A 26,769-nucleotide genomic window follows, 5' to 3' on the forward strand; every position below is an offset into this window, starting at 1 on the left:
AAATAAATATTGCCTGACATAAAACTTATAAAATAAATATTGCCTAATCATACATATATGTTTGCACATAAATATATAATAAAGTAAATATTGCCTAATCATAAATCTTAGAAAATCTGAGTGTTTTTAAGTAGAAATTTATGACTGAAGTCATATGAAGTCATTCTGAAGTACCTAAAAGATTTTATTGATTGACTGATATTATGATATGTGTTTATTTTGATATTCAATTTAGACTATTGAAGGTTCTGTTCTAGGAAAAAAATATGTAGAATTACCTCTTTCTTAGAAATTTCTTAAAAATATCGGATAAATGAAAGTCAGAAATAAGGATGACATTTGAGCTAAGATTTCTTTGTAAAACATCTAATGCTCCAATACAAAACAGGCTTTGCTGATGACATTGTTTGTATTTATTTTTAACTAACTTAGCAAATACTTGTTAAGGATGTGTAATGTATAATGTGCCAAAATACTATGTTGGGCTCTAGAAAAACATATGAGAGGTAGACTGCCCTCAAGGAGCTTTATTATAAATGGAATTAAGGAATGAAAAAAAATTAAGTCACAAACCAGCAGGATGGGCTGGAGTCAAGACTGGGTACCATAATTAATAGCAATTTATTCCTTTCAATGGACTCTGAAGTTACTCTCTTCCTGGAGGCATATGCAAGGTCAGCATTGTTTTTCACAGAGCATCATAAATCTCCAGTGACCTGCCTTTGGCACCTACAAAATTCAGTGATATCGAAGATCAGATTCTCCTTGATAAAGAATGTTCCTCCTCTCTCTTCTCCATGTTGAATTTGCAAACACCTGACTTGAACAGGATTGCAAGTCCAGACTTTTAGTCTCAGTCTCTACTCCGTGTGGTCTAGCTCATGCCTATCTGTCTCACTCTGGAGCTCTAGCTCTTTACAGGACCTGGTCCCAGTATATGCTTCCAGTGACCCAAAGAACTGCTCTGCAAGATTTTAGAAGCTCAAGAACTAGTAGCCAAAGCTCTGGGAAAACTTGAACTACAGACATTTCACACTGGCACTGAGCTTCTTCAAAAATCCCACAGTGAAAAATGAAACTATCCAAAACAAATGTAGTAATCCTCGAGCTGGGCCCACATGAAAGGGTAAAATGGTACCCGTAGGCCTACTTCCAAATACTCCAGCCAGGGAAGAAGGCTTTTCTGACAAGCAGACACAATTTGAGGCACAAAACAATCCAGATTTCAGTCCACAAATGTTTCCAGACTTTCGGCTGGGCATGGACAAAAGCAAATGATATTCAGCCCCTTTCCTGAAGAATATAGTCTAGTGAAAAACCATATAAGCACCATGGCCCTACAGAATAAAAACAAAGAGTTAAGGAAATGTTTTTTTGATTTGGGGGGTGAGGAGACAGAAAGAGAGAGATAAGCAACTCCAAATTAGAGTCCACCTCCCACTGGAAAATTCTTGTTTAGAGGTTTTGGTAGGGAGCTGGTATGAACACTTGACTGAAAACAGAAGTCCTCTCCCCTCTGAAGCCCTTCCATGTGTGATTTCAGATGCTAAATGCCAATGCCTATTCCATCAGGGAATGGGAGAAATAGCTTTTTGTCTAGAAGGAACGCACACACAGACGGGCTTCTGTAGGGACGATAACAGCATTTAGAGCCACCCAGCTACTCTTCTGGGGAGAAGGAGAGCTGCTCTCGTGCCAGGCATGGCACTGGTGGCTTAGCTGCCATATTGAATTCACGGCTTATACCATTCCCGTGAGGCTGGTCTCACTGTCATTGTACAGTTGAGGAAAAGAGGTTCTGTGAGGAGGAATGGCTTGTTCAAGGTCTCAGAGCTAGAAGAAGCAGGGCTGGGATCCAGAGCCAAAGGTCCATCTCACTCCCAAATCCACACTCTTTCTGGAGAGCCAAAGTGAACACAACTCAAAAATGACAAGTTCTACTTTGCATTTTGTTCTGACCCTTGAAAAATCAACCAAAGAAGATGGGAAAGATCAAGACAGTACTGATCCCAACATATCTGGGGCCCTGTTCTCCTTGCTCTGCTCTCCCTCAAAGCCCCTGTGTCTTTACATCTTGTTCCAGAAAGTCTGGAAGCCTCAGATGGTCGCCTCAGACTGACAGCTACTCCAGCTACACTCCGAACCCTGAAAGGGATTCCAGAAAGGAAGGTGGACGCTGCATGATAGAAGATGTAATAGGCCGTGCCCCTGTGTTGAGTGAAGGTCAAGGAGTCCATCACATGATGAGATCCACATTCTAGAAGTTTCAGTCTGGTGGTCATGAGGAGGATGGAGCTGCTCAGCGAGCATGAAGCCTCACATTCGAGGAGACCATTTAGAAATCAGATGCGGTAACAGAAGTAAGATGGAACAAGGTGCCTGACCACACAGCGGCTGCGATTAGAGAGACGACTTAGAGGCAGCATTGGTAAGATCTGCTGACCGTTAGCTGTAGGAGGGAGTGAGGGAGAGGAAGGAGTGTGGGGTGAGGCCCAGTTTTCTGACAGGGGTGACCGGGTTGGTGGTGACACCATTCTTAGGGATGAGGGAGAGAGAATGAACAGTTGGTTTGACGGCAAAGAGGGTAACCTCAGATTTGAGGTAGCCCATGAACACACCCAAATGGAAATGTTCCACAGGCAGCCAGATCAACGGCTCGCTCGATCTTTCTACAAATATTTACTGACTCCCCACTAGGCACCAGACGTGAAGTGAAGCTTGGCATTAGGTGTGGAGCGGCCACCAAAACAGATGTGTTCTCTGCCCTCAGGAAGCTGCGATAAGTGTTACCCAGAAAAGAATAAGGTACTACGAGAAGAAGAACCGGTCTGGGTGAGACTTGATGGGGAAACCGAGGCTGAGCAGGATGAGAAGATTCTGGAGCTCAGAGGAGGCATCACCTGGCTGGAGATGGAGGGGGGGTCCCTTGGGGGTCATGCGCACATTGGTGGGGGGTGAGTCAGAGACACTGTTGCACAGGCTGTTGGAGGCCGGGGGCCAAAGGGCTAGATGGCCCAGGTACCGAGGCTGCTGGCTTCCGTTCCCTCAGCTCTAAGGCTGCACGCTTGCAGGGAGGGGCATTCCTGGTGTCTCGGGCTGAGGTCCTAATCTGCCCAGGGACAATGAGCATTTGGCCCCCTCTCCAAGGTGGGTGTGTTCGGCACATGAGAACCCGTACGGGGCACCCCCAGATTCACCTAGATCGTGGGAGGCCTGATGAAGGCCTCCAGGCGGGACTGAAATCCTCATGCTCACTTGGGTTCTTAAAAACAAAACAAGAACAAAAACCTCAGCAACTTTTCTCTAACTCATGCTCCATTCTCTTCCCGGAAATGAAAGCCAGGAGAGTGTGGGTTTAGAAGGGAGCCCAGTCAAGCCCCAGTCCGTCCCTGCAGCAGCAAAACACTCAAAATGGTTCTCAAAACTGCCTGGAACCATTTAATAGAGAAGAGAAAACCACATTGAGCCCAAACTGGGAGCTGTTCGCCTACGTGCACATAGTGTCTACAATGACAGCAACGAGCGAAAACACTTACTGTGTGCTGGCCACTGTTTGAGTCACTCAGCCTTCTGACAGCCCTATGCAGGATTTACTTTCATAGCCCTATTGTGCAGATGAAGAAACTGAGGCACGGAGAGGTTAAGGCGCTTTCCCAAGGCCCTTGCCCTTTTCCGGCGTTTAATTGGAAGAGCCAGGATTTAAAGCCAGAAGTCTGGATCCCAGAGCCCACTCTCTTAACTAGTCTTCCGATAAATGGGTCGCTGCTAGAACAGTTGGAGTAAAAGGGACTGATCTGTGAGGCGTTGTGGGGCGATGGACTCCCAGGGGAAGAGAGATGCCCCCAGGCAGTCTGGTTTCTGACAACCTGCCCCTGAGAGGGAGTTTTCCAGATAGAAGGGGAGCTGGGAAGTGCTGAGTTCAGCCGCTGGTTTACAGATGCGGAAGCTGAGGCACAGGGAAGTAGAGGGACTGCGCTAGGGAGGGACAGAAGCTGGGTCAGAGGGACTGTCCTCTTCCAGGAAGCCTTCCCCTTCCTCCCATTCCCTGGGAGGATTCTGCTAGAGCAAGCCAGGCCCCTGTGCACCCTCGGGGGCCACTTCTGCTGAGCAGGTGTTTATGGTTCCCCAAGGCAGCCAGGAGGAGATGAGGACACCTCCCCCCAAGGGGCTGGCATCTCCCGTAGCTGCCTTCAGAAGGACGCCACCCTGCACAGCAGAGCCCCTTACCCTTTCGCAATCTACAGAACCACCCTCCTGACCCGGGGCCGTTTTTACACTGCTCAGCATCAACCCTAAGCAACCCATTTCAAAGACCCCACCTGGGTCTCAGACACCCCCTCGGGGCACAAGGTTCCCACCTGGACCCCTCCAGTGAGTTTCTGGGAAACGTGTAGTTCTGAGTGCCAGCATCGCTCCCTTCCTGTACTCCTGTGCCACCCTGGGCGATGTACCCACCCACCGCAAGGCGGCGGTGGCCAGAGGGGAGCTCCTCTCTTCGGCCATCCGGAACCAAGGCCAGTCTTACCTTTCCACCTGGAGGTTGACTTTGGAAGGCTCCACGTTGGGATTTTCCCATTCCATCTGCGGGCAGTGCATGAAATAGCAAAGGGTGTACAGCGCCTCCGGCTCCCAGTAGAGCGCCCCCTGCTTGTGGTGCAGGGGGGTGCCATTGCCGTGGTGCTTGGCATTGAGAGGCTGCAGGTGATGCATTGCTCGGGACACCAGGTCACCTGTGGACAGAAGTAAGATTTCAGATCCTTCAGGCAGCCATGACGTGCAGAGATGTGCTGAAGACCTCTGCAGAGTTTCCGATGCTGGGACTCCCTCATTCAACTGGAGTGGTCCTCTGGGACCTCTGTACATAGGCTATTCCCTTTATCCAGAACATTCTCTCTCTCCTCTTCTCCAGCCTAACGCCTACTGACCGTCCAGGTATCAGCGGATATATTGGTTTCTCCAGGAAATCCTCCTGGACTCTCCCCACTCCCCCGTGTGTGTATCACACTGTACTTTCTTAGCACAGCAGGTAGAGGCTGTGTTAGAGCTGCCATTTCCTTGTGGGTCCTTCCCAATGGCAGCAACTATCTTAAACGACACTTGTGTACCGGTACAGTTCTAAATACCCCAACTCATCTCCCTAAGGTAGGTACCTTTGTAAACCCATTTCACAGATGAGGAAAGAGGTCAAATAACTTCTCAAGGTCATGTAGCAGCCATAAGTGGCAGAGCCAGGATTTGAACCCAGGCAGTCTGCCTCCAGAATGCCACACTGAACCACTCTCCTTGAGGATGGGGCTCTGTCTTACTCTACTCCGCACTAGCAAACCTGGGATAGGCTCTAGTCTTTCTCCTGCTTTCTCCGAAGGAAACCAGCCTTCTCTTCATCAAACCAAATGCATGCCCCCAGGTTGGCTGCACAGGGAGGACCTTCCTGTGGGGAGGCTGGCTGGGTCCGGAAGCCCTCACTTTTCTAGGCTAAGATGGTGTTTCCCAAACTTGGTTGTTTATATGCTACCTTCATGAGCACAGCTGTATCCAAGTCCCACCTGTGCCATGATTTACTTAACTTTAGATGGATTCATTTAGATTTTTTTTAAAGTATGGGTATCTAAAGAGGAAATGTTCTGTCACTTATCATAAATGGAAGATCAGTATCACTTGTCATAAACAGAAAATCACTATAAAAGTTAATTTGATGGAAACAAAATAGTATAATTAATGTTTTTTAAGATTTTATTTATTTATTTGACAGACAGAGATCACAAGTAGGCAGAGAGGCAGAGAGAGAGGAACGGAAACAGGCTCTCCGCCAAGCAGAGAGCCTGATGCTGGGCTCGATCCCAGGACCCTGGGATCATGACCTGAGCCGAAGGCAGAGGCTTTAACCCACTGAGCCACCCAGGCGCCCCAGTATAATTAATTTTTTAAAAGATTTTATTTATCTGAGAGAGAGAGACAGAAAGAGTGACAGAGAGCATGAGTGGGGAGGAGAGGGAGAAGCAAGCTCCCTGCTGGACTAGAAAGGGGAATATTTGCCTGAACAGGGAGCCTGACGTGGGGCTCAATCCTAGAACCCTGAGTTCATGACCTGAGCCAAAAGCAGATGCTTAACCAACTGAGCCATCCAGGTGCCCCCAGTATAATTAATTCATAGCTGAATTCTGGTCCAATTTTTTTTTTGTTGTTGTTGTTCTAAATAACACATGTTAGAGAAGTGTTAGGGGCTCATACCAAATGGAGCCTTTCTTCTTGAAGCAAATAGAATTAAAATTGGATTTAAAAGGATCACTCCATGACCAATGTTATTGAATGTGCTGCCCTGTTCCACTCGTCCAGTGGAATGTGTTGCACACTCCGAGTAACACTCATCTGAGGTACTGTAATGAGTAATTTCATGGGTCAACTGGGTCAGGCTATGGTGCCCAGTTATTTGGTTAAACACTAGCCTATAGGTTGTTGTGAAGGTATTTTTCAAATTAAATTTTAACCTTTAAATCAGTAGATTTTGGGAAAAGCAGACTCTCTTCTAAGATGTGAGTGGGCCTCATCCAATCAGCTGAAGGCCTTAGGAGAAAAGACCTTGAAGAAGACGGAATTCTGTCTTCAGACTCAAGACTGAAACATTAGTTCCTGCTGGAATTTACTGCTCCCCTTCCCTCCCTGCCCCACCCAGGCAGCCCCTGGTCGGGAGGGAGACTGTCCCCCCCATTCCCCATCCTTCACTGCCCAGCTGAAACTAGGCCTGCAGAGACCACCACTTCTTTGCCATCCATCCAAACCCTTTAACATGACCCTTTGACCTCAAACCCAAACCCAAGAAAGTGAGGCTCAGTGAGAGGCACGACTTTCTCCTCCAAAGGCCCAAAGTCCATTTTCTAGTCTGAAGGTGGCGCCACTTCCTTCAAAGAAGATTGACAAGAGGGTCATTCACTCCCCTTTAGGGGCATCAACTATGGAGATGTGGTCTCAGCCAAGGGCAGAAATAGCAAATATTCCCCTTTCTAGTCTGCGTCCATGGCAGACATGGTTAATCAATCACAGAGCTCTTACACGCTGAGTATAGATGTCCTTCTGGAGACAAGATTCCAAGTGGCCACTATTTCTGAGAGAGGACTTTTCAGAGGGAAGGAAACTTCCATGTTGTCAGAGTCCTGAGACCTTAACAGGACAAATGAACCAGGATACAACCTACCAAGCTTGATATCTGGACAGCAAGCAGATGCAGGGGCAGAGAACAGCGAGGGCGGCAACCCTGCACCCCTCTGCCTCCTACCATGCCTCGCTCAGAGCCTGACCCTCCTCTCTCCATTTCCCAGAGGGGAGAACATATGCCCAAGAAATTCCAAAAAAGAATCAGAGAAGGAAATTCTCCGTGAGAGGTAGGCAGCCTGGGAAGACCCCCAGGGGACCTACAGATGGAAAATACGGAGAACCAGCGCTCACAGTCAAGAGAAGGAGTTCAAATCCCAACTCTGCCACTCATCGGTGCACAAAACAGTAAGTCACTCAGCCTCGGGTAATGAGCCGCCTCTGACCGGTGGTTATGAGGGTTCAGGACAGAACGAGGAAGGGCTTGGCACGCCGTGGGCATGAAATTAGCTGCCCTCTTAGGCCGCTGGCTCACCCTTCTCTCTGGGTGGTGAGACCTGGAGGTCGGGTGCCTGGGACGTGTGGGGACAGTCCTGCCGGTGTCCTGACCCAGTGCCTAACTTGCTGCTTTGTGCTGGGGTTGATTTTTTAGGAACTTATGCTACAAAGCTGCGCACTCCAGGCGTCTGTCTGGGGGTCCACTTAGGTCCTTAGTTGCTTCTTCTTCCCTGTTCTCTCTACATCTTTTAGAACCATGGCTCCCTTGGGAGGGAGGAGAAAAAGGAAGCCAGAAACTTGCCTCTGGCCAGTCCTGTCAGTCAGTCTCATAAGAGGCGGCTCCAACCCCTGGTAAAGAGAGCCTGACCGGCAAATGTAGAGAAGGAGCCTGGAAAGAACAAGATGGCAGTTCTGGACTGGGACTAGACACAATGACGACGCTGTGCATCTTCTGATGAGGAGGACGTGAAGTAGAGGGTAGTGGCAGCAGGAGTGGAAACCACAATATATGGAGAACCTGACACGTCTCAGGCCATTTATACACTTTCCGGTTTAATTATCTAAGAGCCAGAGGGGACATGAACCCACTTCAGAGATGGGAAAATCAAGGTAAGAGACAACTGGCCCAGGTGTCGCACAGGAAGTAGCAGGCTGCAACTCCAACGAGGCTGCCAGGGCTCATGTTCTTAGCCAGTACACCCCAGTTTCTTCTAGAATCTATGTCAGGGGGTGGCCTTTGAACAACTCTGGTGAAGAGTTTGAGGCCTAAATCCCCAGTCTCCCCAAACATATGCCATTGTGGATTTCAGGGTGGGGGGCTCAGGAGATGGGTCTGCCTCTACTGGGAGAGCAGAGTTTCTGGCTAAGGGGTCTCAGCGTCCGACCCATCTGCAGGACGGGGTGGTGGCTGCTGATCAGCCTGTATGGATGGCCGTGCACACTCTTAGAAGATACTTGACCTAAGGGAAGGGGCCTAGAGGGGCATGCAAGTAATTAGCAATGACGGAGGCAGGAAGCTGGTTCTGGAACTAACAGAAGCCCGGTCTCTGGCGGTTTCTGCCTCAGGAGGGCAGAAGACAAGGGGGTCTTCATTCCTTGGTGGCATCAAGAGCCCATCAGGAGCTCCCAAGGTCATGGCTGGCTTGGCCACACCCAGAGTCTGCGCAGCAACGCTCAGCCCATCTGTAACCGGCACCTGTCAGTAACCACATCCTCCGTGGGTGCAGGGTGGGGACAAGCCACAGAGGCCATGGCAGATAGGCCCGATGGCCAGCAGCTCTGGAAGGAACTGCACACCTCCCAGTTCTGCCCCTGGCTGTGATGTCAGGGTCCTCAAAGGTGGCCCCAGCCACGGGCGGGGGCAGAGGTGAGGTTTCATGAAGATTCACGGGAGGCCAAGACCGCAGGCTGAGCCCAGCAGGGCAGGAAGAAGGGAGGGCTACACATGAGACGCCACCTGGGGAGCCTCGAAAACCACTGGGTGAACTTTGCAGAGGTGCTGGGTTTCCAGTGAATTTGCATGTCGGCGCCAGGGTGTGAGGGGCCCTCCCTCACCCCCAGGGATGTGCAGGGGGGAGGACTTGGACTCACCAGTAACAGACTCAGCACAGCCTCCACCGTCCTCCAGGAGGAAAGCTGAGTTGCAAACAGCGGGGGTGTGTGTGTGGTGGGGGGACAGTGAGGGGAGAAAGACTCCCATCAGGAAAATCTGAGAAGCAATTCTGTTCCTAAGTAGCAGGATGCATGGTGACCGCTGGAAGGAGCGGACAGGGAAACTGCTGGATGCTTTTGGCCAAAGACCCAAAGACCCAGAGACTCTTAGAGCCAGGTGTGGCCTCCGAGCTGATCCCCTGTGTTCTCCTGGGTGTGATCTCTGTAGCATCCAGCCATGGGAAATGTCACTGTCATATTATTACGAACAGTAGTGACAGGTGCCACTACACCATGCCACGGATGCTGAGTCACCACCTTGCGTGCACTGTTCCTAATCCTCTTGTGTTCTGCAAAACACTCACAATAGTAATCAGTTTTATAGCAGTGATCTGCAGCCGAGTGGATTCTGCCTGCCAGAGGACACTTGGCAAAGCTTGGAGCCATTTTGGGTTGTCTTGTCCAAGGGCCCGCTACTGGCATCCTATGGGTGGAGGTTAGAGCTGCTGCTAACCATCCTACAAACGGTCCCCACAGCAAAGAATCTAGCCCCAAATGTCAATAATGTCAAGGCTGAGATATCTTATTTTACAGATAAGGAAACTGAGGCACAGACAAGAGTCCAACCTGGGTCCACCTGATTCTAAAGCCTTCACCCTACCCCCTACTGTTATTTTTTTTAGAGATAGCCCAGGGCAGCCACGGTCAGCTCCAAGTCCAATCTGGCATTATGTAGCCAAGGTGTTAATGCTTCTTACTCTCAGTTCAGTAATTCCGTTTCTGGGAATCCTTCCCAATGTTAGGATCCAAAATGCAGCAAAAATCCTTACGCACAAGGATTTTCATCCAATCCTTATTTATGGGATCCAAAATTTGACAAAGAAATATATGTTTAAAAATAACAGCATGGTTAAATAAATTCTGGTATATCCATGTGACAAAATAAAAAACTTATGCAGTCATTAAAAATGTTTGCACAGATCTGTAATACCACGAAAAAAAAAATCCTCTTGTTAAAATGGCAAGTAGAAAAAAAGTGAAACTCACAATTGCATACTGTGAGATCAGGATTATGTTATTTAAAAACTTTGCATGAAGTAAATATGAAAACCACGCCCCCCCCCACAACCCCCAAAATGTTGACTAAGGATTTCTCTCCCTAGTGGCACTGTGGGTGGTATTCTCTTCCAACTTGTTTGTAGTTTCTGAATTTTGAATTACAGCTACTTGGCGTTATCAGAATAATAAGCTTACTAAGGTGATATGTTTTCTTTCTTGTACCTTCCATCCATGTCAGACTGGAGTATCATCTTTCCGTCTGTCTTTCTCTAAGCTCTAGTATCAAAGCTCAGGACAGGGGAATCTGGGTGGCTCAGTCAGTTGAACATTCGACTCTTGATTTTGGCTCAGATCATGATCTTAGAGTCGTGGGATTGGGCCCCACATTGGGCTCTGTGCTCAGTGCAGAATCTGCTTGGGATTCTCCCTCCCTCTCCCCTGCTCCTTCCCCCCCACCACTTATAAGTAAATAAATCTTAAAAAAAAAAAAAAAAAAGCTCAGAATAAGAAAACTCACAAGGGAGTGAAGAAGAGAAGGTCCATGTTTTGGGCCCATTCCCCAAATGCCGGGACACCTTTGACCTTGGTTGGGCTGACTACCTCCTTGGAGCATCATTCAGCTAAACCTATACTTCCACGTTTCCTGCTTTTGCTCCTGTTTTCTCACCTTGGAGTGCCTTTTCCCTCATTCTCCCAACTACTGAGGACCTTTAAGGCTGTGATCAAGTGCTACTTCTTTCATGCAGCCCTCCAGGATGCTCCCAGTCAGAATCTCCTCTTCCCCTGTTTACCCACAATACCTGCTAATAAAGTCTAACATGTTACTTGCTTGATTCCGTCATGTTTCGTGTCTGCTTCTCCCACTGAGCATCAAAGGGTAGAGGTTGTGCCTCATTCACTGTCCTGTTCCTGGAGGGGCAGTGTGTGTGTGTGGTGGTTAGAAACATGCTGCCTAAGTCTGAGCCTCCAATCTGCCACTAACTAGTTGTGTGACTTCGGATGCATTATTTAACCTCTCTGTAAATGGAGATTTTTATCACCTAATGGATTTGTTGGGTGGATAATAATAGTACCTACCTCATAATATTAAAAGAAGTCATGCATATAAGTCACTTAAAACACATGGGAGTCTAGTATATCCTAAGTGCTTAATAAATATTCAGCCCTATTTCTTTTTCTCATCACCATCATCACCATCATCATCTTCATCACCACCACCACCATCATCACCACCACCATTATCTTCATCACCATCATCACCATCAGCAAATCTTCACCACCATCATCATCATCAGCCCCGTTCTTGATCAGAGGCCCTAAGGGCATCTCTCAGGAGGGCTGGCCATGGGAGATGGATTTGGCACAGGGATTCTGCAATCACTAGCTCCACCTCAAATCCCACTCTATGTATGTGCTATCCGCTGCTTCACCCTTCAGCTTTGTGAACCCCAAACTACAAATCCACTTGTCAGTAGCTGCTCTGTGTTTCAGCAGCTGGAGCTCGTTCCAGAAACCTTATAGAATTTGCTAATAACTGGTTTCCCAAATGTCGGCCACCTGGGAATCACCACCAGGTCTTCTCTCATTATCTGTGGGCTGCAGGTACAATTTATCTACTTAATATTTCTCTTTAAATTGGCTCATTCTTTCACTCATTTTAAAAGGAAGCTTCATATCAGTGCCATAAATGGAAAACCAATATTTTTCTAGTGCTCATGAAAAATTCATGGCAATTAAAAATAAGAAGTGTTGTGTGTATCACCTACGATCATCTCCTATCCCGCCCTTCAGAAATGCTGCTCTAACCTGCCAGACTCAGGTTGTCGGAGCAGCTCCCACTAAGTTGCCCCCCAGCATGCCAGATAAAATTGCCCGGGACAAAGGGCTACACATTCCAACGGTGGCTCCTTCTGCCCAAAAGACAGCAATTGAGGCAGCAACTTCACCTCCTTCCCTCATCTACAGTCAGCTGCCACTTACTACAGTATGTTTTCAAAACCTCCTACAACCCTGGGGGTAGCAGGGATCATCACTCTCTTGTCATAGATGGGAATACCGCAGATCATAGTGACCGAGTCACTTGCCTTATATCACACAGCACAGATGAGAAAACAGAGATGTTCTCCAGCATCACAAACTGCTGTTTAAATTTCTCCACCAAAACCCCTTGCTTGAAAAAGAAAGAATGGAAAGACCATGTGTAATCCAAGTCATTAGGGACAATGGAAGACTGAACCCTGGATTGAGCAGGAAACCTACCATTCATTCATTCATTCATTCATTCATCCATCAAATATTTACTGAGTCCTACATGTGTCAACCATTATCCCAGGCCCTGAGGATATCATGATATTTTTTTAAAAAACAACCCTTTCAGCTGTCATGGGTTTATAGTCTTGATGGGGCGGACAGACAATATATAAATAAATATATGGTATGTCAGGTGGTGACAAGTGCGATGAAGAAGATTAAAGCAGGAAGACTGTATAAAGAGTGGTGGGGTAGGGGTGAGTGGGGTGGTCACAGGAGGGCCTCTCTGAGGAGGTGACAGTGAAGCAGAGGCCTGAATAAAGTGACAGAGGAGTCCTATAAATACCAGGGGAAGAGCTTTCTAGGCAGAAGGGGCAGCAAGTGCAAAGGCTCTGTGGTAGAGTGCATGCAATATTCGAAAAATACCAAGAGGCCAGTGGCCACTTTGCCATCAGAGAGGGACACAGGTACACCCCAGGAGCTGGAGGCAGGACTCGGCAAAGAGCCCAACTCCATTCCAAACAAGGACAGAGTTTCTTTTTTCTTTCTGGGGACACCGAGGAGACACAACCCAGAAAGCTTTTTACTCACTGTTGTAAATTAATGGCCCCATTTTGTCTGCCTCATTGCATGGGAGCAACAAGTTCACAGTTGAGTGTGAAAAGTTTTGTGTGAATAGGAAGGGGCATTTTATGATGAGGCTCTCATTTTTTTCCCCTTTTAACCCACAGAAAGCAAACACTACAATTAATGACTGTCTGATGGGGTTTCAACTGAGAACTTGTGGATAAGGCTGGGATGTCAGGCAGAAGAGCCGAGACAAGACCTCAGAGGACATGAGTGTGGGATTGAGCGGAACCCAAAGAAGAGTCAAGTTGGTTCAAAAGGGAGCACGAAACCAGGGCTTCTGTTTCTCCTGTGGCCTCAGTGGGAGAGGCCGGGCGGACCCAATTTCCCCAGATGTGCTCACTGGTTCAGGGAAGGAGAGCGTGAAGCGACTGCTTGCCAGTCTCTAGGTCAACGGTGAAGTTCAGCGTGTCACCGTGCAAATTTTCTAGGGCTCAGAGTTTAAAAAAAAAAAAAAAAATGGCCAGCCTGTGTCAGTTTGGGGGCTGAGTGGCGTTCTAATTTAGCTTCACACTCCAACAGTTTAGGCATACATGGGCTCAGTTCCGGTCCCTGAGATCAAAGTCCGGTTCTATAGAATATTTAATATTTGAGTGGACTGTCATTAAGAGTTCCCCTCACCAGTGGCATTTTCTTCCGATCTTGTTTCAGAGACTAACTCGCTGCATGTCCTCTCTTGAGATGATCTCCCAAGCCAGGGGTGCTGTGTTAGGGGCTCACAAGGCAAAGCTGAATGGGACACAGCATAGTAAGGCAGGAAGAAAACAACAACAACTGGGTTCGAATTATGACTCTGCCATTTACTAGCTGCATGGCCTTGGGCAAGACCTTTCTCCTTCCAAATTTCAGTTTTCTTATCTGTGAAATGGGAACACCTTTCATCTACCGAAGGCACTTGGCACACAGTAGGTGCTCCCGAATGAGCAGATTTATCTTCACCCCAAGCCACAGCAGGCCGGACAAAAGTAAGTGCTTTGAACATCCTGGGTGATCAAGTTCTGATCGGAACGTGATGCCCTGAGGATACGGGCGGGGTTATAGGGAGAGGTCTCGGCCCCAGGGAGAGGTCTCGGCCCCAGGGAGCGGTCTCGGCCCCAGGGTGGTCCCCATCGAGGTGCTATCCTTTGTGACTTTCTGCATCTCCAGGTCTGTTTAGAGGAGAACATTTACGATGCATTCAACAGAGCAAGCTACTGATCCCCAGAGCTGGAAGGAACACAGCACTCACTGCACCTGTAACATGTAGAAACATCTGCCGGGGTTCTCCCCGAGGGAGAGCAGTCTTGTGGTGAAGCGTGGAAGCTCCGCCTTAAGAACGGCACTCAGTCCCAACTCCTGCAGCTCGTGGGCGTGGGCGCGGTGGACCTTAGACAAGTCGTTCATCCTCCTCTAGCGTCCCTTCCCGCCAGTGTGGACAACAGCGGTTACACTGGAAACAGCTCGTGTGGATTTATCCTAGTCCCCTGGTTCTGTAACACCAGCTGCTGCCGATCATTGCTGACTATGGAGAAGGCCATGGGGAGGCGCTCTGCCCTTGACCCCGCGGCCTGATTCCAGAAGAGCAGGGATATCTGGGAACAGACTCGCTCCAGCTCACCTTTGCAGAGAAACAGTAGTTTCTACAAGCCACACTGATAGAGTAATCTTTGAATATGAAGAACAGCTCTCTAGGTACACAGAGAGTGCAAGGCTCATATTGATTCAGACCACAGAGCAAGTCGCTCTAAATTACAGTCAGATCAGAAAAGCAGGTGATTTTATTACCTCTGGTTGTCGAGGCAGCTTATCAATGTGCCTGCGCACACACCTTCTATGGGCTGACTTAATGAAGGTACAGAACCCCTCTGTAATTAGCAGCACCCATTTGTGTGCCGACAATTCATATGTGAAAGTCAACATCAATGAGAATGACAGCGTCTAATATACAGAGCAAATTGACCTTAAAAACAATTTCTGCAGCTAGCTGCTGCTGCAGCCTGCCTGCTTTGGCGAAGTACAGATTTATTTAGCAAATCTTTTCTTTGTGGAGAGCCGGAGTTAAGCAGGGCCCCAGCCCAGGTGTTAGACTCAAAGAGGGGCCCTTAAGGTTATCCTAGGACAAACCCTGGAGACCCCAGTGGAGAGCTGCTGATGACGCTCTTCCCAGGTTATGTCCATGCAGACACGATCCAACCCTGTAGCCAGATTCTGTATTTCCAGGGTCAAGGGCATGTCTCAGAAATTCGGAAGGTCCCAAACAGTGTGGCATTTCTTCTTCGAGCAATGCCCCCCACCCCTGCAGGTGCTGCTTGGACCCTCCATATCCCAAATCCGTGGGAAACTATTAAAGTACAGACATTTTCTTATCCCTTTTCAATTGTTGAAAATATTTTAAACTATCATTCACACATATCACCACCTCCAAATAATGGGGTCATCGAAGCTGCTTACTAGATCTTATTATATAATGTGCTGCTAAAAAGTACAGAATGGCTACATCACAATTTTTATAAAAATATTTCAGTAACTGACTTGTAATATAATTGGTTTCCTTTGTAATTGTATGCACGTATCTCATGCATTTAAAAATATTATTCTGAGGCAGGGTCCATAGGCTTCACCAGACTGTCAAAGGGGTCCATGGCACCCAAAAGTTGAAGAATGATTATATAGAGCGGATGGATAGCTGGAAGACCCTGTGATGGGCAGCATCTTGTGACTTCTGGGTTTGATGAGAATGGAGGTGCAATTTCCCAATTCAGGTGCCAGGGAAGTAGCTCCTTAAAGACCAGAGGGCCTGCCACAGCTTGAATCGGCTATGACTTCCCTTTCCAGAGGGGGGCGCAATTTGCTAAATGGAGGATGCCTGTCCTAGGTGTATAGGGACTTCCTTTGGGAAGAGGCACATGCTGTCTTCTGGACCCGGATTCCTTCCTATGATTCAGAATTTTCCAGAATGTCACACCGATTCAGCCATCAACATAATCAATCTTTTCTAAGATCAATGCTCAGGTCCCATGAGGAACACACCTTCCAGCAATTTGATAATCAACTGAACATAAGTAAATTCAGTTTTATTTTCTTCTGGTTGGCCAGACTCCGAGGACACCGTCCCAAATTAGGGGTGCAGAAGGGTTTCAGATCACTGCTTAAACTCGAGACACCCAATCTGCTCGACAATCCTTCCCTTGTCTCCACCTTTCTGTACTTTCTCTCTCCCTGTCTTTCCCCATTCTCTTCACATTTCCTGAGGGCATACTATGTGCCAGGCGGTGTTCTTGGCATTGGGGTTACATCAAAAAAGCGAATTATCTCTACTCTCTGTGAGAATATATTCTAGTAGAGAGAGATTAACAATTAAAAAAAAAAAGAAATGAGTAAATAGAGTGTGGTTAGGTGGAGGGGGGAAGGGTAATGACAGCTAATCGCTACCATGCTTCTTGTTGGGGTGATGACAATTGATGGTGGTTGATGTTGCTACACCTTAGTAAGTAACTAAAAACTAAATAACTAATAACAGCTGAATTTTACACTTTAAAGAGGTGAACTGTCTATAAATTACATCTCTGTGAAACTTTCATTAAAAAACAAAAAATATTAAGGGGAAAAAGGCCTTTGGAGTATTTAAAATTTTTTTTGAGGATTTATTTATTTGAGGGGGGAGGAGGCAGAAGGAAAGAATCTCAAGAAGACTACTGCTGAGCAGAGCCTGGTGTGGGGCTCGACCTTATGATCCATGAGATCATGATCTTAGCTGAAACCAAGAGTCAGACGCTTAACCAATGGATCCACCCAGGTGTCCCTAAAGGGTATTAAAATTTTGGGTGAGGCTTGAAGGTAATGAGGGAACTAGCCATGTGGCTATCTGGAGGAAGAGCGGTTGAGGAAGAGGGAATAGTAAGTGCAAAGGTCCTGAGGCATGCCTGCTATAGTCAGGGAAAACCAAAGGGCCAGACCGGCTGGAGTTCAGGGGGTCTTAGGGGACAGTAGAAGAATAAAAGGGATATGTGGCATGGCCTACAAGCAATTCTGAGAACTTTAGTTTTTTCTGTGGGTCAGATGGAAAGTCAGTGGAGGGTTCTGACCAGAGGAAAATGTGATTTGACATACGCTTTAAAATGATTTCACTGGAAATCAACAATGAACAGCCACCACCTATAGAGCATTTACTGTGTGTCAGTTACCATGGCAAAGCTTCTTTATGGGCATTAGCTCACTGAATCAGCAAAACCATATTTTAAGTCAGGTACTATTATTTTCTCTGTTTTATAGAAAAGGGAACTGAGGCTCAGAAAATGTTAAGAACTTGACCTACAACAGTGACAGTGGCAGGAAATGTTATCAGACCTGCCTGACTCCAGAACCCTTGCCTTCCGTGTGGTTACCATGGCAGTGTTCTGTGCACACAGCAGGTGCTCAATAAAAGCTGTCACCTGGCTGGTGACGAAGCCCTGTCCTGAGGGGAGGGGCACCTTGGGCACAGAGAGGGCCAGAGAACCAGTGTCCACTTACTCAGTTCTGCGATACTGCCCACGCGGGTGGCCAGCAAGGACTGCTCGATGGTCCTCAACTCCGACTGGCTGAACATGGGAAGGTCGCCTGGCTTGTTTGACCGCTGTGGGTCCCTGTGAAGGTTCAGGCTGTCTGGCAGGCACAGCACTCCTGCAGTGGGAGAGGAAAGACAATGAAAGAAAACAGAGTGTTATTTTTTCAGGTAACCAACGGAGAGGCGCAAAACCTTGCACCACCTTGAACCACACCAGGATGGGTACCACAAAGCCAACATGGCAACCAGGGCTCTATTTTAAAAGATCTCCTGAAGATCCTGACCTGCTGATTTTAACAGACATGTGGGTGTTCATCTGCATGCACATGTTGCCAAAGGACACAAACTAGAACCCTTTCCTCCAGCCTGGCTTCTATCCAGTCAGAGATGCCTCTGGAACCAAGTGGTCACTGTCCCCTTCTCCCTCCGGGAGCCAGCTGCCTCCCCCAACTGTCCCTGAGCAGAAGAAGAGTCTTTGCTGGCTGTCGCTCCCGAGGGCTTGCTTCATTTGCCCAACAAACTTAACTCTGGGTGGTTGGGCTATTATTTGTTAGACAAAACTTGGACTTTCTCTGTGGTAGAAGAGTCCCTGTGGACTTTTGTGATTTTATGGTGAAAATCTATGGGAAACCTCTGGCATCTAATGATTTCTTCCCTTCCTTGCCATCCCATGAACATTTAGCAAGAGCCTGAGAACTTACTTGGGGAGGTTATTTAGAAATATTTACTTTTCCCTCTACCACCCAAACCTCCCTAAGGCAGAGCCTGCTTTCTTGCTCCTTGACTTTGGGGTTGACTGATTGACTTACTTTGGCCAAAAGACTAACGCCTGTGATAGAACTGAAGGCCTGAAAAGTGTTTGTACAGCTGAACTTGCTCTCTTGTAATTCTGCCATCATCACAAGAAGAATATTCCCTGGCTGGCCTGCTCGCTCAAGGATGGTGAGGAGACACATGGAGAGCTCCAGTACCAACCTGTAGCTTAGAGCTACTCCACAAAAACCAATACCAATTTGGTCTGCCTTTGAGATAGTGGAGGTTACCTGGTAGTCAGCATTGTTAGGTGGTGACTGACAGATACACAGATCACTGAGGACCCAATGAACAAGCAGGTGGGCACTGTGCTGTGCTAGGGGCTGAGGATACAGTGATGGATAGAACACACACACTCCTGGGGCACCTGAGTGTCTCAGTCAGTGGAGCGTCTGACTCTTGGTGTTGGCTCAGGTCATGATCTCAGGGTTGTGGGATTGAGCCCCATGTCAGGCTCTGCACTGGGAGTGGCATCTCCTTGGGATTCTCTCCCTCTTGCCATCCCCTACTCATACGCACTCTCTCTCTAGAATAAATACATATGTCTTTAAAAAAAAAAAAAGAATATACTCACTCCCCGTCCTCAGTGGGCTCACAGTCTAAGCGAAGGGGAAGACTGTTACCACACACAACCATGAAGCCATATGGTATGTGCTCTACAGTTTGAGAATGTGAGGAATGAAGGGACGTTTTAGAAGGGACCCCAGCAATGAGTAGTTGTCAACACACCGGAAGCATTTATTGAGTGCCTACTCTGTTCCCAACCTTGCAAGGCATTTTGGAGATGCAAAAGCAGCAGAAGATATATTCGAGTAATGCCTAAACTAACTGAGGAGACAAGACTGTGAATGACAAACACACACACACACACACACACAAAAGCAAAAAACCCATGGGAATAATACGACGATATCAATACAGAGGTACCAAGTGACTTAAGCCAACTGGTAGGGTGAGGGGAGACAGACAGATTGCAGATGTCAGCAGTTCAAGCCCACTGCTCACCCTGCTTGAACCACAAAATTTCAACAAAGGTTCCTGCTTTGAAGATGGGCAGGCTTGAGGTGGCCCCGATCACACACAGCTCTTCTGCCCCTGTTGCCCAATTAGTGACTCCAGCCACACTGAGCCCGTCACTTGCTCCTGGATGTTTTCTCTTCACACTGAATAAGATGACCCAGCAGACAAAGCAACTCTCGTAGATGACTGTAGATGAACACCGAATACATAGACAAACAAGGCAAATGAATGACCATTAGAGTCTCACATTCCTACAAGCAGGAAACTGGCCAAATAAGTGTCTTTCTAAAATTGTTCTCTACTATTTTTCAAACACTTTGCGAGTCAGAATAAAAATGTATTTTATATCACAGCCCAGTGTACACACACACACACACACACACTCCACCACCTCCACTGCACACTTTTCATGTTTTCCATGAAAAAAAGTTTCCCGTAAAATAATACTGATCCTGACGATGTATGATGCACTGTCATTCTTTTTCCTTTTCTCGTTTCTTCTGTCTCATTAATAAAAATGCTGGTGTGCAGCACCTAAAGTGATTTCATGACCCACTCATGGGTCACGACAAGTAGTTTGAAGAACAGTGTGGTTGACGCTGGTATACAACTTGGCATTAATTGGACAACACAGGTTCACCATTCACTGGACAGTACCTTGTGCTGTGAGAGGCTCTGCAGGGGAGGAAAGATGACTGAGAGGTGATCCCTGCATTTCAGAAACCCTCAGCCTGGCAGGGAAGACAAGACCTTCACAGAAATACCCAACATCCCAGGCAGGTCTTCTGCCTGCCTCCTTTGCCTCAATAGATGAGTCACCCTCCCTTTCACCCTAAGCAGGGACACCCTGAGTCATCCTTGATTCCTCCTGCTTGCTCACCTGCTGAGAGACAGTTGGTCCAAGGCCAAGTTGAGAAGCTGTTGCCATGGCAACGAATGTTGGTCCAATCCCTCCCCAGAGTTCCCCGATGTCCCTGACTCTTATTCAGAAATTTACTACCCGTGGAGGGCTCACTGCAGATGGCACCAGATGATCATGACCCAGTGTGACAAGTAGCCTCAGGTTCCAGGGTATGAGGTCCTCTGCTGGGAGAAGCGGGTGGTGGTCAGGGAGCTTCACGGCAAAGGGGACCCACAAGTGAGCCCTGCATGTGGTGGAGGACAAAAGTTTTCTAATTCATCGTGCGTATGATCCTTACACATATGAACAGGCTTGCTTTCTTGGTATTTGCATTACATACAGCAAGTTCTATTCTCAAGCAGACATCTGAAACATTGCTTTACACATGGTTGAGGGGCAAGCATGGGGGCTGGTCTGGATCTCAGAGCTTCAGTCCTGGATCTGCCATTGCCCATCCATGTTTCACCTGAGGCAGGTCATGGGGCCTCTCTGGACCTCAGTTTCCTCTTCCATGACTGAAGGTTATAATAATGGCCTTGTCTCCCACAAGGGCTTGCTGGGCGTGAGCAATGAAATGGAATCATGTGTACTGAAGTATTGTGCATGTGCTAGGCATATAATAGTGGCTCAACATATGTTAATGGAGATGAAAATCAGCTAATGTGTATAAACCCAGCTTTGGACTGCTTTATGCTTTATCATAAGAATAAATAATTTCCCTTGGAACTGTTCCTCCTTCTTTTAGAAGGTTATGGAATTTAAATGAAAGTGTATTTATTCAAAGAGGCTTTGAAAGCTTGATTACTGAGATTTGGAAAATCTATAATTGGTCTATTATGCAAAGATTATATATCAGGGTTTTCTTTCTTTTTTTTCTTTTTGAGGACTCTGTATGGGATATACACATAAACTGGAGTTTTGGGGTTTTTTTTTTTTGCATAAATATCAACTAGGTCAATAAGGAGGTTTCAGCATCAGCTTTTAGTGTCAGACACAGGCCTGAGCTCTGGACGACTCATCAATTTCCATTACTAGAGCCAAGGGCAGCCACAGCCTAGTGATTAAGACTCAAGTTCAAAGATGGGGAGAACCAAGGTTCACATATGACTTCTTTGCACCTAGAGGGAATAATCTCCCTGAGGAGCAGGTGACCATAAGCCATCATCAACCATGAGTGTGAAGGGGTCATGGTCTCCCTGAAATTCTCCTACTTTGGAGTGGCTTGTGCATTTGTCTAAGGGGGAAGTTGATTCGCGTTCTCAAATGGGTCTCTGGGTCCTACAAGATGATGAATTAATGCCTTTGGGTGTCCATACTGCCAGGCCTCTCATCTCTGGTGCTCGCCGTAGGTGGGGCGGCATGGGCTTGGCGGAACCATGGACCCTAATCCCCCGGCAGCCGCCACGCAACCTGGACAAAGAACTTTCCAGATCCCCAGCCTCCAGGTCTGCAAAGAGGGGTTAAAATATCTCCTTCATTGGTTTATTGTGGTGATTACACAAGATAATACGGATACTTAAAGCTTCTGGCCTATAGAGTAAGCATCTGCTAACTACCCTGTTGCCACAAATGTGCAGTTATGTTTATTTAATGTCTGGATTCAAACAGTCTTGAGGATCATCTTTCTGAAATCTTGTGGGACTGGAGACAGACAACCTTTTGGTTAGGTTGCTTAGAATATAAAATATGAGAACTGCTCCTCTGGGCCAACCACATGGGCATTCTGTCTCGGGTGGGGAAGATCTGGGTTGCCCTTCTGTCCCCGTCTATGTCTCCTTCCCGTACGCATTGGACAGCCCCCCTGGAAAATAGAATGTTCAGCCACCCCTTTTCTCCTCTGAGCTCTCCTCTGTGTCTCCATTCTCTTATTGGATCTGGGTGCTATTTACCCACCAAGAGAAACCCCAATAAGACAGCCACCAGCCTTTAGCTGTTCTCCCCTCACTGATGGTGGTGATGATAGTGATGGAGGAGGACAAGGGGATGCTGCTTGTCTTCTTGTCTTGGCACCCAGGACATGGGCTTGGGTTTCTGCCTTGCCTGTCTGGCTGTAAGAGGAGAGAACAAATTCCCCAAGCCTCGCCTGCCAAGCTAGTCCCTGTTCATTGCTCGGTTATCCCCAGAATTTAAAGTAGAGGGTCCTGGCACCAGTACTGGCTTTAAGAGACGGGAAGGAAGCAGCTGGCATTTAGCAGAACTACCCTCGAATGCGCACCAGAGAGATCTGGCTGGGTTCAGATTTCGGTGCTGTTGTACCCCAGCTGTGTGGCACAGGGCTTGTGACTTGGCTCTTCTGAGCCTCTGTAAGAAGTCTGACACTATCTACCTCCTAGCGTGGTGGGGAAGCCACATGGCATAATATATATGGACAGCCTGGCACAGAAAAGGCCGTCAATAAATGTTTGCTAATAATCCGAGTGAAGTTCTTTCAAGCTAAAGATTTAGGAATTCAATCACATGATGCCAGAAGGCTTTCATTTACAGTTAAATGCCTTAAGGAGCAAGATAGGGAGTTAACAGATTTTTAAAAATATTTGCACAACTGGCTTGGAAACCTCTTCTTGCTTAAGATACTTGGCAGTGGGAAACAAATTCAGGGCTGGCTTGGCCAAGCCATTCGTCTGTGAGAGGCATACCATACTCCAATTAGGATAAACCCAGACCATGGTTCATTTTTCCTTCATCACAAGTTATATTCAAAGGGAAAGTTCTTAGGACTTCTGAAGCCAAATCAGCCAAAGAAATAAGAGGTAGAAAACACAGAGATGGAGAATTTTCAGAAATGGGTTCAATAATGGGCCCATCTATGGAGCCTGGAGTACATACGAGGAATGAGCATGTTGACCTTGAAAGAACGCGAAGATATTTATGGATCAACCACACACAGAGCCCCACAAAGACACCAGGACACATTTGTGCCCCCAAAGGCCCCTTCCTGGTCGTCAGGGGAGACAGACCCACCACCAACTGAAATCCTATAGGAGACACAGGAGGACCGAGGTGTGCATGGGGTTCCACTAGGGAGCACAGGGGGGTGAGCCCAAGTTGGCCCGGGGGCTTCAGGGAAGCTTGGCCCCTAAAATAGCTCAATAAATAACTCACTATAATAGCTTATTATTATTATTATTACTGGGACATTCCAGGAAGAACAAAGGCCCAGAGGCACTGCATCTAAGAGTGGCTGGAGCTCTGCAGCCAAGAGGGAGCAAGACGGGAACAGAGGGTGTCGAAGGACGGAGGAGCAGCAGGACTGGGAGGCAGGGACCGTAGAGGGCACTGGACCATAAAGGGTCTGGACTTAAAAACTAAACCTTTACCTTCCAGCTACTGTGCTTCTCTCTCTTCCCTTTCACAGCCAAAATTCTAGAAGGTGTGGTCTGCACCAGCCATCTGCATTTCTTCCTGACCCTCACTGTCTCTAGATCTTGTCAACTCCCTTTTTTTTGCTCAGTGCCCAGCAAAGCAAGTTCAAGTTCATCCTTCAAGGCCCAATACAAAGGTCACTTTTGAGGTCTCAAGACTCAAAAAGGTGGCAGCCCCTGTTCTTAGGAAGCTCCCAGTCCAGAGAGGGAGATCCTGAGACAATAAGAAGACTGGGTCTTACTGGAGCAGCTGTGCCTACTGCATGCTGAGCTAGCTCCCAGCTATCCTGGGAATAGGGTAGGCTTACAGAAGAGGTGACCAAAGGGGGCACGGTAGGCTGCCCTCCCCATATGAGCCAGGTGCGGCCAGCTTTCCCAGCAGCCAGCTCAGGAATAAGAGAGGTAATAAGAATCTGAGTTTGGGCATGTGAGCCTCGCCAGCAGGACACAGAGGCAGCCACACTGTTACTAAGGCACTGTACGTGCCACGGGGCACCAAGACAGGGGGACGATGGGGCAGCTTTAACACTAATAGAGTAAATGAGAAAATTGACTGTTACGGGTTGGTGAAGAAACAAAAGGAAAACACTCTGATGGGTCCACTCATTCAGTGAGTATTATTTGAGCATGCCCTAGGTGCTAGGCATGCTTCTAGGTACTAGAAGGAAGAGAAAGTCCTTGCCGTCTTGCTATGTTTGTTCCAAACATGTACATGGAATATGTAGCTGGTTGGGTGGCAAGCGCCGTGGAGAAGGGCAGAGCAGGAAAGGAGGGTAGGGGAAGCTGGGTCTGGGAGCAGGTCACACAGAGAAGGGGGCATTCTAAGAGAGATGTCAAGGAGGTGAGCATGTGAGCCCGGCCAGTGTCTCAGGGGAAGAGCGGGCCAGCGGTAGGGATCGTAAGGGGAAAGGTCCCAAGAGGGGTGGGCCTGTCTTACTGGAGGAAGGAAAAGAGATGGTGAGGTAGGAAGAGGCAATCAGGCAGGAGAAGGGGTGAGGGCAGTTTGCGGGGAGACCCATGGGCAACTCTAGACTTTGTCTTTTACTCAGAGTGAGATGGGAGCCACTGGAGTTTCTGAGTAGAGAAGAGATGTGCCCTGAGCTTTTTGGAGGGTCACTCCAGCTCGTGGGTCGGAAGAGGCTGTAGGGAATGGCCAGGGCAGAACCACGGGCGTTAACAGTGGAGGTGGTACGCAAGTGAATCTTCATTCAGTGTGAAGGTAAAGCCAACGGAGTCACCAATTCGGCGTAGGGTGTAAGAACAAGAGCGGCGCTGAGAGAAGCTTCAGGGTTATCTGGTCTATAGGACTGAAAGGATGGATTTGCCATTTGCCAAAATGGGGAACACCATGGCAGGGGCAGGTCTGTGGAAAAGATCAAGAGTTCAGTTTTGGTCCTGTTCAACTTGAGACAGCTGCTGGACACCCCAGTGGAGATGCTGGGCAGGCTTTCTTGCTGTCTCTCCTGACCTCCCATGATGCAAAGTCTCATCATGTCAGCCCCATGGTGGCTTACGCTCCTCCCCCCCATCTCCTCTTCCCTGTCACTAGAGAGCACTATTAAATATGCTTACAAGATGGTTGGATGCCTCCTTTGCCCTCCCTCCTCTCCCAGAGTTCTCCCTTTATTGCATTATCCTTGAACTTCCCCCATAGAGTTCTGAGCTACATCCACTGCATAGGGGCCTAGAAGAGAAAGAGACTCATGTTTCCAGTGTCCTTATCTCCATAATGACAAGCGCCTGGGTCCCTGCAGGGCTTTTAGTATCTGCTTTGGTCCGGGACTCCTCCTAAGGGGCATTTTGGACCTCCAGCTAGGTCTTGGATACTGGTGGAAATGTCAGAGGTTGGTCAGATTTTAGAGATCATCTTGACCCCAGAGCAACCTGGCTTCTTGGGAGTTTCTCTGAACTACATCTCCCTTGCTCACTATATAGCAGTGATACTCGTGGGCATAGTGTCATGTGGTGGTGATAAAACTCAGTTCTGGGTGGGACTGACAGGGAAGATGTGTGTTCGAATGTTTTGAGTTAAAAACTGGTCTCTGACTTTTCAATTAACACACGGCAACAGGCCAGAGTCAAATAATGAGGCAGTGTTTGGACACTGAGACTCTCCTGCCTTACATCAAGGCAGACATGTATCTTCCTCTTGAATACTTATAATGCAAATACGTCCATCAATCTATCCATCCAACCACCCATTTATCCACCCACCCAAACTTCTGTTTACATAATGGATCATCATTTAATTAATTAAAGGGTAATTAATTAAGCAGGGTTTTTTTGAGTATCTACTATGTGTTACACATTGTGCTAAGCAATGGAGATACAGCAGGAAACAAAATGTGGAGCTTAATTTCTATTCATCTCTCTACCCATCCTTCCATCCATCCATCCACCCATCCACCCACCCCATATAATTTTCCAGATTGGGATCATAATGAAAAGTAAGACACAGATCTTGTCCTTAAGAAATTCATAATCTAATGGGGGTAAGTCCACCTGCTCATGAATGTCACAGGTGCTATAAGAGGAGCCCATACTTGCTACATCCACCCAGACGGTGTGTCAGGAAAGGTTTCATTGGTGAGCTGACCCAGGATCAGTATTGAAAGATGAGCTGATGGTCGCTAGGTGAACTGGACTGGGGCTGAAGGAGAGAAGGGCAAACCAGAGAAAGCAGCAAAGCTGTAAGGGCAGGAAAACTCCTGGTGCATTGTAGGGACTCTAATGAGCTGGGGAGCTGAACTGAAAAGAATCACAGTGAGGGTGTGATGAGGGTGGTGGGTGGAGACTGGATCATGGATGGCCTTGAGGGCTTTGCTCAGGGGCTTGTACATCACAAGGAGAGGGGCAGTTGAGTCCCCGGGAGGTAATTCTGATGCCTCATTTCTTGCCTCCATGAGGTCAAGACTCATTGTTGGTGTTCTGGCCAGAATAACCATCCAATACCCAACGACACCCACAGTCAGTGG

The 26,769-nt window shown here is 47.7% G+C and overlaps 1 protein-coding gene across 2 annotated transcripts in view; it reads right to left on the reverse strand.

The window, feature by feature from the left end:
- The window catches only part of ABTB3 (ankyrin repeat and BTB domain containing 3), a gene marked incomplete at its 5' end in the record, with an annotated part of 295,926 nt that overhangs the window by 104,817 nt on the left and 164,340 nt on the right, over positions 1-26,769 (reverse strand). For both annotated transcript variants that reach the window (XM_080811273.1, XM_080811272.1), the window contains 2 exons: positions 4,526-4,730; positions 17,665-17,814. In XM_080811273.1, coding sequence (XP_080667399.1) covers positions 4,526-4,730; positions 17,665-17,814 — 355 coding nt within the window. The remainder of the gene's footprint in view (positions 1-4,525; positions 4,731-17,664; positions 17,815-26,769) is intronic.

Source organism: Martes martes, assembly GCF_963455335.1.
Source record: "Martes martes genome assembly, chromosome: 8".
Taxonomy (NCBI): Eukaryota; Metazoa; Chordata; class Mammalia; order Carnivora; family Mustelidae; genus Martes; species Martes martes.